Source organism: Calonectris borealis, chromosome 1, assembly GCF_964195595.1.
Source record: "Calonectris borealis chromosome 1, bCalBor7.hap1.2, whole genome shotgun sequence".
NCBI lineage: Eukaryota > Metazoa > Chordata > Aves > Procellariiformes > Procellariidae > Calonectris > Calonectris borealis.
The window spans coordinates 215,980,191-215,996,542 of NC_134312.1; the positions used below are offsets into that span (position 1 = coordinate 215,980,191).

Here is a 16,352-nt window from a genome sequence, read left to right on the forward strand (position 1 = left end):
CACTTTACCTAAAGAAGACTATACGCTGTCTACGTATGTAGTGACTAAAGAAAAGCAATAATTTTGGCAGGTTTGTTAAAGAATGTTTCATAATTCATCTAACAATCTGTATTTGTCCTCCCAATGCAATCACCTTCATTTTCAATTGTATTTCCTAAGAAAATAAGGCCTAAATAATTGTATTGCCTGTCTGCCTGACATCCTGCGCGTGTTTTTTTAAGCTGTTGGCCAGTTTCAGCTGCTTGATAGGGGAGCAGAGGTCTCAAAGACAACAAATTCCTACAAGTTTTGTAGAAATCGGTGGAAGAAAGGACAAGGAGAATTACACTGATGCCCATTCTTTTTGTCAGCAGCCTGCAGGTCAGCCAAAATATGCACGCTACCAAGCAGCCATCAGAAAGCCACTCATTATTACTGCTGCTGTTTGGAAATAACTTCTTTCCAAGAGTCATGAAAAAAATACCTCCAGAAAGCTGGGTTCCAGCCATAATCTTGGTCAGGTATTCTCTGTAGTTCTGTGCCTTCTCTCCTCACTCCATTTGAAGGACTGTTGACCTTTGTAGAAAGCTGTCTCTTAGCCACCCTTCCTACCCTGCCACAGCAGCACCATGTTGTATTTGGATTCGACAGTTACAGAGGGACTATGCAACTGCTGGTCCACACTGCCCATCGTGCCTCGCACATGGGAATAAAAGCTTATTCAAGGTGCATCCTTGGTCTTAGCAAATATATCTGTCCAAAAGATAGTGATCCTGAATGCATGCAATATGTGTCCATCAAGAGTGGAAGCAAAATGGACAACAAATCTTGAGGAATTCCTGTTACTGCCATCCAAACCATTTCCTTTTGAAAGCCTGAAACATTTGAGCTCAGTCATCCAATTTTAATTGCTACCACAGAACCCTGCGAGCCTTACTGGTCTCAGTTTTTTGCTCCTCTCCCAGTCTTAATCTCTGTGCCACAGCAAAGCTTTTACCGAATCTTTCAGATCTCACACACACATATTCCTAGCTTGAGGCAGGATTGGCCTAGAGAAGTGAAATCCATAAGTTCATGTGTACTTAGTCACAAATCTTTGCACTCGACTTTGTTTTTGTTACTTCAGAGTTCCCTATTTTAATGTACAAATTGAGCACAGGTCCTTTCATCATTTCATTACCTTTAATTATAGTCATAATCATCTTAATATGGAGTCCTGTTATCAGATGCTCTTAACTAATTAATGCTGTAAATTACTTGGAGAATCTAGGGTGAAAGTTGCTATGCAATAAAAAATATTATTTATGTTTCTGGCTCAGTATATACCAGATAGATTATTTTAAAAGCATCATGTCCCAAATAGGGAGAGTATCACTTTACTCCTCCCTAGACACTGTGCAATTACACAGAAGCTTTTGGGGTTTGTAACTGGCAGCTTTACTACCATGAATTTAAAGAAATGGAGAGTGTAAATTCCCTGCTTCCCAGAGTTTTTCTATGAGGTCAGGCCATCTCTTGGCCCAGAAGATCCCATCAGAGTTGGGTCTGTGGGTTCACTTAAGGGAGTGATCTGGTGCTTTGCCTATGAATCTTCCAGAAGATAACAGACTGGATTGGGTAGGAGAGAGGTGCAGAGAAATTTGAGCATCTGCTTCCAACCCCCCTGGTTTATATGGCTCATAAGATATGGCTTTAAGGACAGTTTGGCAGGGCTTGGGGAGTTCAGGTTTGGCTGATGGGGGAAGATCAGGGATGGCCCAGAAGAAAATTGATAGTTCAGAAGAAGAACTGTGGAAGAGATGAAGTCAGTCTGGTCCTTCTGTCAATGATCCTTTCTTCAAGGTTAACCTTCCCCTGCCTCACTCTTGCTCTTCTTCTCTTTGCTCTTCTTGCTCTTCTCTTCATTTGTAATTTTTCAGTGTGATGGTTTTTTTTCTTGCTGCAGTTAAATGTTCCTCACTGACTGTATCCACAAACCCTGCTCATTTGTTTTTCTCCAGTGAGGCATCAAATGCTGATTAATCTCAATGCATCCCCAGCTTCTAAAACTTTCCTCAGGAGCCATACACTGCCCACACTGTGCACAAAACTGCCGCTGACATCAAGAGTTACCTTGCGGATCAAGGCGAGTATTGACAATACAGGAGTTTTTCTGCAGATCAAGGGCAGTGTATCTCTGTGGGAGTTTCTGCACATTTCTTTCCAAATGGTTACACTGACAGGGAGGTAGGCTGCTGGATTCATAACGGCAAACACAGATCTGTCCCTGTCATGGTTTGATCACTGGGACTGAAGAATAAAGAAAGTCCTGCCTGGTTTCCGCTATTAAAGTTCCCCTCAAGTATTAAGGCTTTTTTTTTTGCAGAAGATGAGTTGTAAAATTCCAACCTTACTAAAGTCTTTCAGAGTTTTGCAGTTTTCCTCAGCGGAGGCAGGGCTTCATCCTTCAGGCAGCAGCTGTCTTGTTCTTTGGCAGGCATGATGGTCTTCCAGTGATGAGTTAAATGATACTTTCCTGTAATGTGGATATCAATTTGGTAAATATGTGAAGTGCTTTAGGAACCTTTAGGATAAAAGTAAGTAATCCAAAGTTCTATGCATAACATATTCTGTGAAATTGAAGCCTTATAGCTAAAAATATCCAGTCATTATTCATTTAAATCATGTTATTAAGTAATTGTACTTCTACTTCAGAAATGTATTTTTTGAAAAAAGTTCCCTCACAGTAGGCTGAATAACATGTGTTATGTTAGCATTCCTAAAACCCTCCAGCCAGTTATTCATCCCACTGTTTAATTTACAGCCTGTGGTTTATGATGGGTCCGTTCCAGACCATACATCATTCAGCTAGGGGGTAGGGGAGGCTCTGAGACTATGAAGGGAACAAAAAAAAACCCCTTTATCACACGTGGTTCTTGAGTTACAGATAATAAAATACATCTTTATGATCATCTTTTTAATTAAACCAAAAAATTTTGTCACTCTCACAGAGTTGTGCCAGTTAGTGCCTGTGGCAGATAGTAAAACTAGTTTTAACAAGATTGTCCCTAAAAAAGCAAGGCAGTATTTTGATATGACTCCATACTGAACTTGATTTGTTCTGTTTAAAAAGAGTTAGAAGGGGTATAAATTTTAGAGCAAATGCTTCCAGTATGAAGCCAGTATAAATTGTTTTGCTCAGTAAATAACTACCAATGTTTGAAACAGAATTTTCATATATCGTTGAAATGTATATTGTCAGGATACCTGAAGGTCGTATAAAATCCCTTTTCTACACTGACCAGTTGTTCTAGTTCTTTGACAATGCACGTATGAAATTACTGTTTATTGTTTTGATCACACTGAGGCCCTTGAAAATATATAGGTGTGTGTATATGTGCACCGTTTTCATAAGTTGCTGATCTTTATTTCTAAATCATGCCGTGCTCACATTTTGTTGAACAATATTATAAGAAAATTATTACTTTATTTTGACATTTTTCCTAGGAAGCTCTTCTAAACTGCTTCAGAGAATGTCAAGAGCACTTACAGAAAGTAATGAAAAGAACCTTAGAAAATTCATCTTTCATGATAATCTGACTGAGCTTTAAAGTCGCATGCTTCATGCCAAGGTGTTATCTGAGTGGATTGTCACTCTTTTGAACAGCCACATGCTAAGGGAATCTTCAGCTAATATTGGACTTCAGTTAGTGCTAGGACTATGTATTTCCAAAGTACATTATTAAACAAGCTAAGTACCTGGCTTCAGGGGTCTGCACTAATGTCAGTAAATCAGGACTTGATCTTAAAATTTTCGTGGTGAATTTTTCAAGGTCACAGATGTCACTGAGTGGCACAGGGCCACGGGCGTAAATGGGAGATGGTACCTAACTTCTGTTTGTGCATCTGAAAATCTCCCTATTGGCATGCTTAGAGCTTTCAGTGATCCAGTGGCAGTTTCACACAAGAGCAATTTGTAGACTTGTGTCTACGAAGTATGACTTACAGAAATAGATACGCCTCTTTCAAACTTCTTTGTATCATCTTGTGCACTTGACAATAACTGCTGTATAGCCTGGTTCAGTGTTTTTTCTCAAGTTTCTCCTGTACTGAAGAAAACCACAATAAGCACTAGGATAATAAAGAATAATTCTGATAGAATTTTTTTGCAATTTTTTGCAGAAAAGCTAGAGCAGTCTTTTTGTTCTACCAGAAACCTTTTTATTCATTTTAAATTAGCCCATTTTCCAAGATGAAAGTTGATAGGCAGCAAGCATCACTTTAATGTATGATGCCAGTAAAGGCAATACCTCCTGGTAGGGGAGCAAAAAAGTTAAGAGCAGGAATTAAGAAAAGATCAACATCTTTTAACTATAACATGTTTTTTCTGTCTCTATAGCACTGTATACATTTGTACACATCTGTCTATCTGTAACAAGGCAAAGAGATATACAAAGGTACATTCAGAATAATAGGGTAAAAAATTAACATCAGCGCATGTAGAAATGTCCTTATGTTCTATTAATATTTAGGTGTATATGTATTTATAGTTTTGTTGATATTTGTTACATGCTAGAGATTTATATAAAAAAACATAGAAGCAAAAAAAAAAAAGGCGATAAATGAGACTAACGGTAAATAAGACTCATCATGAATATTTCTTGTCAGAAGTCTGTTGCCAGAGGAACTGTACTAATTAGTACTGAGATATTTAGGGGTGGAGGCGTTATGAATAGACAGACAAACATCCACACCGGGTAAACTACATTGCCTTTCCGTCATGGTACTTTTGTGAACAAAGTGCAGCATTGCTGAGGGGTGTCTTGACAGATTCATAGTTTTGATTTTCTTTTAGTGGCCTCTTCAAGTGTTAATAAAAATATAAAAGTTTTATGTCTGTTTCAGAATTATTTGGAGTGCAGCCTTCTGCCATTGTGCTTCCGAGAATGTCAAATAGAACCTGAAGGGAAAGGTCATGGAGCCCAGCTCTCACAAATCAGATTCCTGTGCCAAAGGGAATAAGGTTTTCCACCTGTGCAGAGAGATTTTACACTTAACTGCACCCATGGTTTTCACCAAAGGAAATCAGTCAGCTTTTGTATACGCAGTGATTGGGGCGGGGGATGTAGGTATTAATCACTGTGACAGACATCATGTCAGTCACAGCTGTCAGATAGAATTGTCACCAGTTCATGTTGGGCTTTGGAGGTATTTAACAGAAATGGCTTTGTTAAAACTTTAAAGGCAGCAAAAAAAAAAAAAATTAAAAGTGGGATGGGGGTAAGGAGAGGGTAACAAAGGAAAAACTGGCGAATTAGTTCTGTACTGTGCAGTGTCTCTGTTTGGTGGCACCTGGGTGGCAGCATGTACAGAAGTCAATCCAAAGTCATGAAAAAATCTGCATTTGCCAGCAAAGACTTGAAATAGTTTATTTCAGTTGCTGCCAACATGAAATTTCCCTATTTCTTTCTTTAGAGTAAATAATCAAAATCATTAGTGCTTGTTGGCATTGTGCTACACCACATCATGTCACATTCCATAAGCGCTTTGCTGTGAAATAATGGAATTGTGCGTTTCCAGAGACTGATTCATTCACAAGCCTGGGACATGTACAAACAAAAAAGAAAGGGACAAAACCCTCCCTCAGATGTCTGTGCTGTGTGACTCCCTGGTGGCTCTGGGAATTACGTGCCCCTCAGCGATCGGAATCCAGACCCAAAGCTTGCAAGTTAACATTGAATACAGTAAATTTTTAAAATGTTTTTGCAGCATATTAATCTTTCACCGTGACTGCTAAGAGTGCATACCTGGTCCTGTCATGCAGTCGAACTGCATGGAAGTTGTATCACTTCATATTTGCAAAAGGACGGTATCTGGATCGTCACTGCTAACAACATTGTAAAAATTATATAAAACAGACTATTTCCTCCGCTACTATAAATAGTCAGCTTTGCTGATGGAGCTGGGGATCTGTCAGTCCTGTTTGTTTGTGTACAGCTAAGTCACAACAGTGCTGCAGTTTAGATAAGATTTTTGAAGGGCGTAAGCAAAATAGAGGCTGTTTGTTCATTTTATTTTTAGGGAGAAACAGGCAAAGATCAGGTCTATATTTCAAAGCTTTTCCAATATAGGTCTATGAAAAAAAAAAAGCCAACAATATTTGACAGAGCTGTGCTGGCAAAATCCTGAGTTTATTTGCTATTACAGCAGCCAAAGGCACCTTTTGCAGATGTACTTTAGTTTGGGGAACAGCTTTACACAAACAATTCAGAAATTTGCCAGTGTAACTGTACCAGCTAATCATGTCTGGTTTGGACAAGGCTGAACTGTGTGGTTTTCTGTTTGTTTATATATTTGTCTCCATATGTTACTGCATGAAAGAACCACACAACAGACACAGGAGACAGTGTACGCAAGGAAACCAGTTAAACTCTCTCTGTACAAAAGAGTTCCTCAGTGCCTCAAGTCAATAAACTGCAGGCATCAGAGAAATGCGCGACATTTCTTTCAAGAAGGATAACCTTAGATGTAATACAAGTCGTGTTTCTTCAATGCGTAGTGGTGGGAGCAGCAAATCTGAGAGTTATTTCCATTTCTCCAGGCCTTTTTTGCATGAGAGATGGCACCCAGCTGCTTGTGCTGAGCCTGTGCAAGTTGGACACCACTGAAAGGAGGCTTGTGAGGGGTAATCATCCAAGTGGCATAGACATTGTCTAATCCCCAGCCGCTGGGATATCCTAGCTGACTGCAGATGAGTTTTAGGGTTTATATAGCATACACTGCAATTTATAAAACATGGGGAACTGAATACAATTTTGAGACTTAAAAAAAGGCACACATTTTCGGAAGTACTGGCTTCCTACATCTGTTACATAGAAAAGAGAGAGCTGCAGGCTCCCAGTTCTTCAGGAGGTAGGTTACAGTTTTAGGCACACGTGTTTAAAACATTCGATGAGTGTGATTTGTAGCAACTCAAAATCAGAGCACGGATACGCCATCCTTTGCTCAAGCCAATGGATTTTCTTGCCTCATATTAGGGTGTTGTCCCCCATTAAGATGCAGTGGAGGTGGGTTATCCTCAGTCACTTAGCTGGAAGGGAGCTCATGGAAGCCGTCAGTGCTGTCAAAATGGCGCAGCAAAGTGATCTGAGCATCCTCCTGAAAATGAAGAGAGTTGTAATTACGGGTTTCCAGACATGAGAACCCAGACCTGAGGGCTGAGGGCACAATGTGGGTGATTGCAGCATTTCGCCAGAGTGGCGAGGCTCACAGTCAGGTTTTATGTTTGGGGCATTTCCGAGAGGGAAGGAGCTATAATGATGCTTTGTTATATATAGAAATATATGTTTGTTTGTTTGTTTATATGCCTAGACCAGAAGGGCCAGCAGTTCAACAGCTTGAGCCTCCAAAGGCTGCCACTGCCACCAGTGTATAGTATCAGGGTAGTTAAAGGTGTTCCTTTTCAGTAAGCCCAGCAGAAAATCCAGGGTCTCCAGGGCTGCAAGAAAATTTGCTTAGTTGGGCACTGTAGAGGCTACTTTCCCATGTTTCCAGTAACTTATTTAAGAACTTAAATACGTTATTTAAATTTAAGTAACTCATTTACAGTCTGCCAGATGTTCTGGGGTTTTTTTCCACTTTCCTCTGTGTTTAAGGCAATGATTCTTCATAAACTGTCAGAGTCTAAATAGTAATCCTCTGTTTTGATTTTATTAGTCTGTGATTCCCTTTTAAGTTAATGAACACCATAGGTTAAAGGTCTGCATATCATCCTTTGACAGTCACATGGACCTTTTTAAAAGCATTACTTGTAGGGCGTTCAATTCAATCAGTTGCATACTGATGAAAAAACAACCACCCAGAGCTCTTGTTGACTACGTACAGCCAAAGCTTGACAGCCTAGCATCAAACAAAAAATTGATTTCAAACCCAAAAGTCAATATTTTGCTTTTGCAAAGGCACTTTGGCACTTGAGAGGAAAGTTTGCATGTCATGTACACATTTGATGAGAAAAATACAGAGGAGATGGCTTGTTTGGACTTGATTTGGTGCACTTGTTGCTTCCTATAAACAGTAAAACCAATGAAGTGTTAATCTGTGCAGCTAGAGAGGAGCTTCAACTAGTTTTACATGTGCACATATGCCATCTTGGTGGGCCTGATTTTTTATGTCATTCATCTAAACAGATGAAGTTACTTAAGTATGTTTCAGAATGAAGTCCTCATAGTTTATAAAGCCTCAACTTGCCAATCAATAACAAGGTGCCATTTTATCTGCTGTGTGGTTTCTAGGTCCTCCATTTCCACTTGGTACTGGTTACAGTCTGTTTGCAAGATGAAGAATGATTGCATTTTTTACACATTGTACACTGCTGGAGGTCAAGTTTAGATTTTAATAGTTATGGAGTGTCCTGGTATGTGTAGCTTACCAACAATGTCTAAAATAGCTATGGATGGTGGCTGGAGACATTCACAGGGACACTGTAGGTAGTGTTGTCATGAAAATTCACTACGTTTTTTATGTTCTGCAACTTTTCTTGGTATATTTTTCTTCTATTAAATAGTTTCCAATGATTGTACAACTTTTCTGGACAAAAGACTGCACCAAATTTACAATACAGGTGTGCACAGGAAGGTTTTTCTTAGGTTTTTCTTAATCATCCATATGACACGGTCGGTTGCATGTCTATGCACCTAGCATGATAAAGTAGTAGTGAGATACAAGGCTGTAAAGATTGGGATTCAAAGAGCTCAACTTCGAGAAGACTCTGAACCAAAATACACTCTAGAACCAGGACATACACACTGCTGGTTTTAACTGCATGGTGAGGACTACACTTTTCTCTGGTGAGAGTCCTTGATGGAACAGCAGCTCCCTATTATGCTGTTACTTAAAATAAAATAGAGAAAAAACATCAAGGTAGCTTTCCTATTGTTGTTTTGTTACTTAATGGAGATTATACATCAGTTCTCTGTTTTCTTTTATGATTCAGTGTCATTTTGTGGCTTAGCATTTTGAAAACCAGCAGCACAAGATGTTGCTACAGAAAAACATGTATTTCACAGCATGGTACAAACGCTCCTCTTGATGGTACGAGAAGCTAGTCTTAAGTCAAATTCAGTGGATATGCTTCTTAAGGAGAGATTCAGTCACTCAGATTGTACCACTAATTCCAGTTTTTAAGTGTTAGTGAGGGAAAACAGACACCTCTGCACAGATAAATCATCTGAATACTGAGTGACCTGTTTCACTCCATCTCTTTCACCATCCTGTGGGGTGGCTTCCTCATTAGACTACCTGACTGTCCCATGTAGACAGAACCTGTTGTAGGACATTCCTTGGAAGAGGAAATTCTCCTCTACATTGCTGAATATCAGTAAGAGCCCTCAGATGGACCTGCTCAGTACAACAGAGGTGCCACCTTTGCACATTGCTTCAGCTCAGTCTAGATGTTGCACATGCAGCTGGTTTCTATGCAAACGGGAGAAGAGCTTGGTCTGCGGTTGATCCTGCAGTCACCAGAAGCCACCAAGGTACCCTCTGAGCAGACAGCATCTCCCATTCTGATTTTTCTCCTCATATTTTTCCATTATCTGCCAACTTGGGGGTTAAATATTCTGCTTGCCTTTCATTTTACAGATGCTGTCATTGGCTTGCGATGTATCTGATAAGGAGCCTGTTTCTGGCAAGCTGTCTCACTTTTAACAACAAACTCTTTGTGCCCCCTGCAAGGGTTCTGGGGAAGACCCAATTCAGTCTTTCAAAGTTCACCTGACCTTAGGTGGCTCATTAGATGAATGAGTGAAGGCACCCCAGCTTCCATACCCAGTGGCACCCAAAGGGACAGGGAGCCTATGAAGGTAATTTCAGCTGGCTGGTGGTGTGAGTGCTGTGAGCGTACATCTGCAGCAGATTGAAACATGGTTCTGGAGCCAAAGCAAGGCTCTTAGCTGCTCTGTCGGTTGAATGTAGAGTTCATTATTTTAAAAAAGATTGTTTCCTCTGCAGCGGGGCGGGGGGGGTGTTTCTCTGTGTGTGGGTATAAGCACGGTTGCCCAAAGTCACACTACCAAGTTAGTCATCACAGCTACTGTGGAGTTTAAGTTCAAGGGAGCAATGAGTGATTCATTCCACCTGGCACTATATACAATGAGTAAAGAGAAATATTTCCTGTACCTAACCCAGACACCAGTCAGGCATCAGGCTGTCTGAATATGAGCAGGCATACGAATGACAAATGTGTGGAGGAACAGGAGGAGCTGGGGAAAAAAGATGAGAATGTATTTTTCATTCTGAGGTTAGCACATTTGCCCTGAACACAATCCCAAAACCTAATGAATCAGAAAGTGTAATTGTTACATAGACTAATTTCAAAACAGTACTACTCATTAAAGACTAAGGGAAAGAAAAGGAATGCGGGGTTCAGAACTTTTATTCAGATTTTGTTATATTAGCTCCTCATTGGTAATCTTTTTATGGTTCACATTTATTCAATTCTTCATTCACAGGATTCTGTCAAGGCTCTCTAATATGTGCCAAGTACAAGCTTCATTAACTGAGTTATCTGTCAGCTCTGCTTTATCTGTGGTTACCAAGCCACTATTAGTCAATGACATTTTAATGTTAAAAAACAAACAAAAAAAAGCAACACAAAGGCGACTTGATTTCTATTGGTGGTTTTTGCAATCAGATTACCAATGTTTCATTACATTTGAATACTGACATATTTCATGTTTGACACACTTTGGAGACCCATTAGAGAAAACGAGGCTTACAGGGGTGTTCATTAAGTTCTGAGCTATTTTGACTTCCACGGTGCTGGCCTATCTTATAGAAACGTTGAACTTAATCATCAGGACCCTCTTTCATTGTCACCTGGCATCTAAGGCTGTGAGGACTCCTTTGCTATTGACAGATCTCTTTTACTGTCCCTTCAAGGCAAAAATCATCCCATAGGCTGTGTTGCTCAACTCTGGAGACTATTAGAAATTTGGGGGGAGGGGTGTTGTTTTACAAGGTGTTTGTTTTATTCCTCAGTACTTTGTTAGCTTAGCTGGTCCTTCTGTATAGTGTGTGTCAGGTTTTTCATGCCAACAGCAAGTAGAAAGGGAATGATAAACTCCATGTCTTTTTGGAAACCAAGGAGGAAAATTTTGGAAATTACCTCTTTTTGAGTAAGCCAAGATAACTTCCAAATAGTCACAGTTAGCTGTCTTATAGTTGCTTAAGAAAGGTCTTGGAGAACCTAGTACAACTTGTGCAGAGGCCACGATGTCCTGCTCCTCTATGAAGTCTTCTGAATTCCTGTGGTGCTGTTGTCCCAACAGAGGCCTGCTGTTAGATGTAGAAAGCTGTGTCTGACTTCCCCTGTATCCCACCCATGTGGTGGGATCTGCAAAAATTCAGTGCTGCCTAAGCAGCTATAAATATACAGTGTTTATATATAATACATAGCAGGATAATCAGAGCATCTTCCCATTGTATAAGATACACACACATACATGATGCAAGAGAGCCACTGCAGCCAGCATTAAGGTTCTCCTCCCTGTGGGGAAATATAACCACACACTTTATACCACTCAAACATTGCGGAACAAGTTCAAAAGAGCATGTTCAAATACGGGGACAATTGCAATTTTAGAAAATCAAGAAAGAATTCGCTTTGTGGGATTCCCTTATCCTTTGCAAATCCCATAGGATCTTTGGTGACTGCAGAGGGTAAGAACCTCAATAATTTTGTTGCATGAAGAAAATCCTGCACAGCTGCAGTAATTTTCACTCAGAAGATTTCATAGCTTGTGCTTTCATCTACACCTTTTTTCTAATGTTCCTTAACTTGAGAAGAAGAAGAAAAAAAAAAGATGGTAAGGCAAGGGAAGTAGTTGCTAATCCTAGTCAAGGTATATTAAATTCGGTAATGCTCAGACATGACATCATGACATAAGTGTTCAGAATTTGTATATGAATAAAATTAAAAATATTCTGTGAGGAAAAGCTACCTAAATGTCAGAAAAAGAAATACAAGCTATAAAATCCTGTGAAAAAAACACATAGACCAGAGTAAGATAGATATACTGTCTTTACTTAGCAAAGAAATCACAGAGGGTATGCAAATAGAGAATGAAAATGACACATTTTTACTTGATTTGAAAGCATTATCCATAATAGCATCTGCAATGTGTCTGCAATAATAGGGTGTAAATTGGAATTTACATAACAGATCTTTGGAAACAGGCTCTGACTCACAGTCTGAAAATGGTGTCTCCAGTAGGGAAAGTCAACCAATAGCAGAAGAACTTCACAAAACACCTATTGCATATTCCAGGTTTCACCCATTTGCTTCCCTTTCCGCAGAGTATTCATCTCAGGCATCAGTTGTAATGAAAACTCAAATAACTGGTCTTGGAAACCTTTGGTACGTTGCTCCTGATTAGAGAAGTCATTTTCTCTGGGATGAATTAAGTTCTTGTGAACGGTGATAGATTGACAGCCCTAGAAACTGGAAATCCTCCATTTACGTTCATCTCCCTTAGCCTGGAATTAATAAACTGTTCCTATCTTCCTTTGTCTACAAGCAGACATGTTCCCAAGACTGCAGTTTTTGGTGCATTCTGTGCCTATCTTCCCGTCTTCCTTCTGCCTCTCAGCAAAAGGTGCTTAGCCAAGCAATCATGGCTGCTGTCTGTTGAGTGGGAAACGAGTCACTAATTTAATTAAGCCAGCAGTAGGATTTTTCCACTGTTGTTTTTATTACCTCCATGGTCAGGGCTTCAGTTTGTTGTCCCCAATAATATCCAGTCCAAGGACAGTTGGATGCCTTGATTCACATGGTGCTGCAGAGCTGAGGTTAGACCTCGTTTGGTTCTGATGTTCTTTATCCATACAGTCAAGGCCGTTGCTCTGTCCTTCTCTTTAGTTTGCTGGCTGATGTACAGAATTTGTCAGGGTTAGCTAGCGGTAGGTCAGAGTCCAGTATGAGAGCTTTGCTAAGTCAGACTTCTGAATACTCCGTTAGATTCCTGGGAAGAATCTATCTGTCCAAATGTAGATGACCAATATGGACCTCTTTTTCTGAGCTTGTTGTTCTCTATTGTACTGATATACAGTAGAGAGAACAGCACTTTTAAAACTGTTCCTCTGACCTTTCTCAGAGTATAAGGTAAAATGGATTGGGACCCTGAAAGCACTGAGTTCTCCCCATGGAATATCTACCCCTGGTCCCATGTCTGACCTAACAAAGCCAGAGGCAGATACACATTCAAACAGAATGATGGCACCTTTGTAATTAACACCTTCTTTTTTTTTACTAGATCACCTCAACCACCCTAAGGTTTTGGTATAATCAGCCATAGTTAATGGTATATTAGTGTGAGTCAATACAGGGTGAGGAGGGAAGGGATGGGATGTTTCTCACACATCTTTATATTTTATCTTAAGTGTCTAAATATCCAAGAGGCTACAGAAATATTGTAAATGCTTTCCCTGTTCCTCTCTGAATCCAAGTCCTGATCCAGATTTCAAAAGTGTCATTAAATGTCATGGTAATTTTTATACCATTCATCGTAATTTAGGACGATGTACAGTTCATTCAGTTCTGAGCTCTCTAATTAGAGAGTAAATGAGTGTTAGTTTTTCATGATATAGAAGTCTGTCTGGTAAGTATTAGATTGATACAATATACTTTTTTTTTCAGATAAGGCATCAGATAAGTGTTGTGTATTAATGACTTACAAGCTACTAAAATCAGAGAGGAATTAGTTTCCTGTGTCCCATATCCAGCATGCTGAACTGTCAGTCTCCCTGCAGTTCCATCAAATACTCTAGTTTTTCTTCATTTCCAGAAAATATGTAAAAAAAATCCTTGATAGTTAATTAAAAAGCTAAAAATACTAATATAATCAGTGCTAGGTTGGTCTTTCCTAAATGTTTGCCTTCTTCAATCTACTTCCCTCAGACTTTTGGCTAAGAAACACTTTGAGTTCTACTCAAAGTAGCCATATCACTGATCTTTACATCTTTCTTCACCATATGTGTTTCATTTTCCTGACACCTCAGTTTTTATGCCACATGCATTTTTTACTCAGTTTGAGTACATCTCTAACAATACAAACTATTGGATTTTGTTAAATTGTATAACCCTGACACAGTTTTATGGCTTTCCCTAAACTCAGTCTATGATTAAATGTATTCTTAGTCTTCTTGTTGACTTAACTATTGAGAGTTCTTTGGAAAAACAGGCAAAACAAAGTTCACAGGGAGCTGTAGATCCATCGTAAAATTGCCCTAAAGTGTTATCTATCCAGGCTCATTGTGTTTTTCATGCTTTATCACAAATCAGTGTCACAGATAGATTGCAGTTTGCAACCTGCAGTTGTTCATCGGAGTTAACTTGGCTGTCAGGACAGCCTTTTTGCAGGGCTTTAAGCTTTCATAACTTCTGTGCATGAAACCAAACTGTTTTTCTAGCCGGCTGGGAGATCAATGCATGTGTCATTAGAGCGTATGGAACAAGGCTATGTTACCCTTTCGAGTTTGATTTAGGATATGCGGCATCCCAGGCTTCATACCTTTTAGAAGTGCCTGCACATAAGTGAGTGCAGTATGGAACAACTCAAATCATGAACCTTAAAAATATTTTACTTATGTTTTAGATCATCCTCCAAATCTTCAAAATCATTCAAGACTTAGAACTCCACCACCTCCAATATCACATGCTCACACCCCAAATCAACATCACGCGGCCTCCATCAATTCCCTAAACAGAGGGAACTTCACTCCACGCAGCAACCCCAGCCCAGCTCCTACGGACCACTCTCTTTCCGGAGAACAACCAGCCAGCACTCAAGAGCCAGCCCATGCTCAGGACAACTGGTTACTTAACAGTAACATCCCACTGGAGACTAGGTAAGTCATTTTCTTTAGTACTTTACAATGTTCTGACTGTGTGTGCTAAGGATGTTATGGAAAATACACGCATCTGTATAGCTAGCTGTTCAGTTTGTGAACTGCTGTTTGGCTTATGTATTTTGAGCTGTATTTATTATTCCTTCTGTCTTTTTATTTGGACTAGGAGAAGAGGAAATTGCTCTTCTTTCATAAACTAAAAATATTGTCTTTAAGAGCTGCTCATAAGGTTATTTTCCTCATTAAAATTGGAATCAGGATCATAGATTAAAATGTTCTTGGTTTTCTTTCTTTTATTTTACTTTAATATCTTTTCTTCCTATGTGGTAGGATAAATCAATATCCTATTTAAGAAACTGAAATCAGTCAATATATTGAAAACATTTAGCCTTCTAGCTGTGCCTCGTCAAGCAGATACTTTTTTAGTACATCATTCAGGAAAGGTTGATCATGTTTTACCTAAGGAGGAGAGGTCAGCTGCTGCATTTTACTATCCTCCAACGTCGCTGCAGCAAGCATGAAACACTGGATAGCAGGGCATCAGTCAATTAATGATGTTTCCATTTAGCTCTTAAATTCTTTTCTACCTATGCAACACACGAAGGGTGTGATAAAGGTGCATTGAGTTGTTATAGTTCGTAGCTTTGTTTAGGTTCTATGTAGGTTCTGGAAAAGGGTTGTCAAACTCCCTCAGCCTCAGTCCTCCCATCTGATGGTGAGTGCATCTACTTCTTGCTGTCCCACTTGAAACTCAGTTTTTGCGTTCTCCAGAGGTTTTGTTTCACCATTTCCTTTGCTACTGAGAAACCACTGGAGATGCTGGAGTCATTAGCCCCCATACATGGTGTCTTTTTCAGTCTGAAGAGAAGTCTTCCAGGCCTAACATTGTGCACTTAGCTGCCTTTTTCCCTCATTTGTCTTACCTTCTCAAACGAACAAGAAAGATTTTAGACAGGAAAAAATATATACTAACTGAAAATTGAGCCAGGGGCCAAATTTGTCATGTCGCTGCCTGTGGGAATCTCATTGAGATCAGTGGTAGCTGTGTCTATCCTGGGACAAAATGTACCCAGTTTTGCCAGCTTCCGCTAAGAAAATAGTTTTTAAAAATGAACGGCATCTGTCGATCTGTTTGAGAATGAGCTATGTCTGCTGGCCCTCTGAAACTTCCAAACCAGACCTCAGTCTAACATTTTATGGCATTTAAGGATAATTAATTTATCTGCGACTGCTTGATTAAAAAGACCCAACTAAGAAGCTGGATCCAAAAGATTAAACAAAATTACAAGCAAGTACTGCAAGTGTGATTTGGCAGCAGTTTCAGTAATTATATTGTGTTCCTAATTCTTGAGCATATATACCCAAGCAGTGACTTTTATGTGTTATTTCTTTTTTTGGGAAAAAAAAAATTACACTAAAAAATACATAGCCCCACTCCTGCAGCCCTTTTGTGAATAACGTTCTATAATTCTGGAGGGAGCCCTGTGCCT

The 16,352-nt window shown here is 39.6% G+C and overlaps 1 protein-coding gene across 1 annotated transcript in view; it reads left to right on the plus strand.

Moving 5' to 3' along the window:
• The window catches only part of TENM4 (teneurin transmembrane protein 4), a 354,979-nt gene that overhangs the window by 123,742 nt on the left and 214,885 nt on the right, over nucleotides 1–16,352 (plus strand). The window contains exon 4 of the mRNA XM_075143906.1: nucleotides 14,610–14,862. Within this exon, the coding sequence (XP_075000007.1) occupies nucleotides 14,610–14,862 (253 nt within the window). The remainder of the gene's footprint in view (nucleotides 1–14,609; nucleotides 14,863–16,352) is intronic.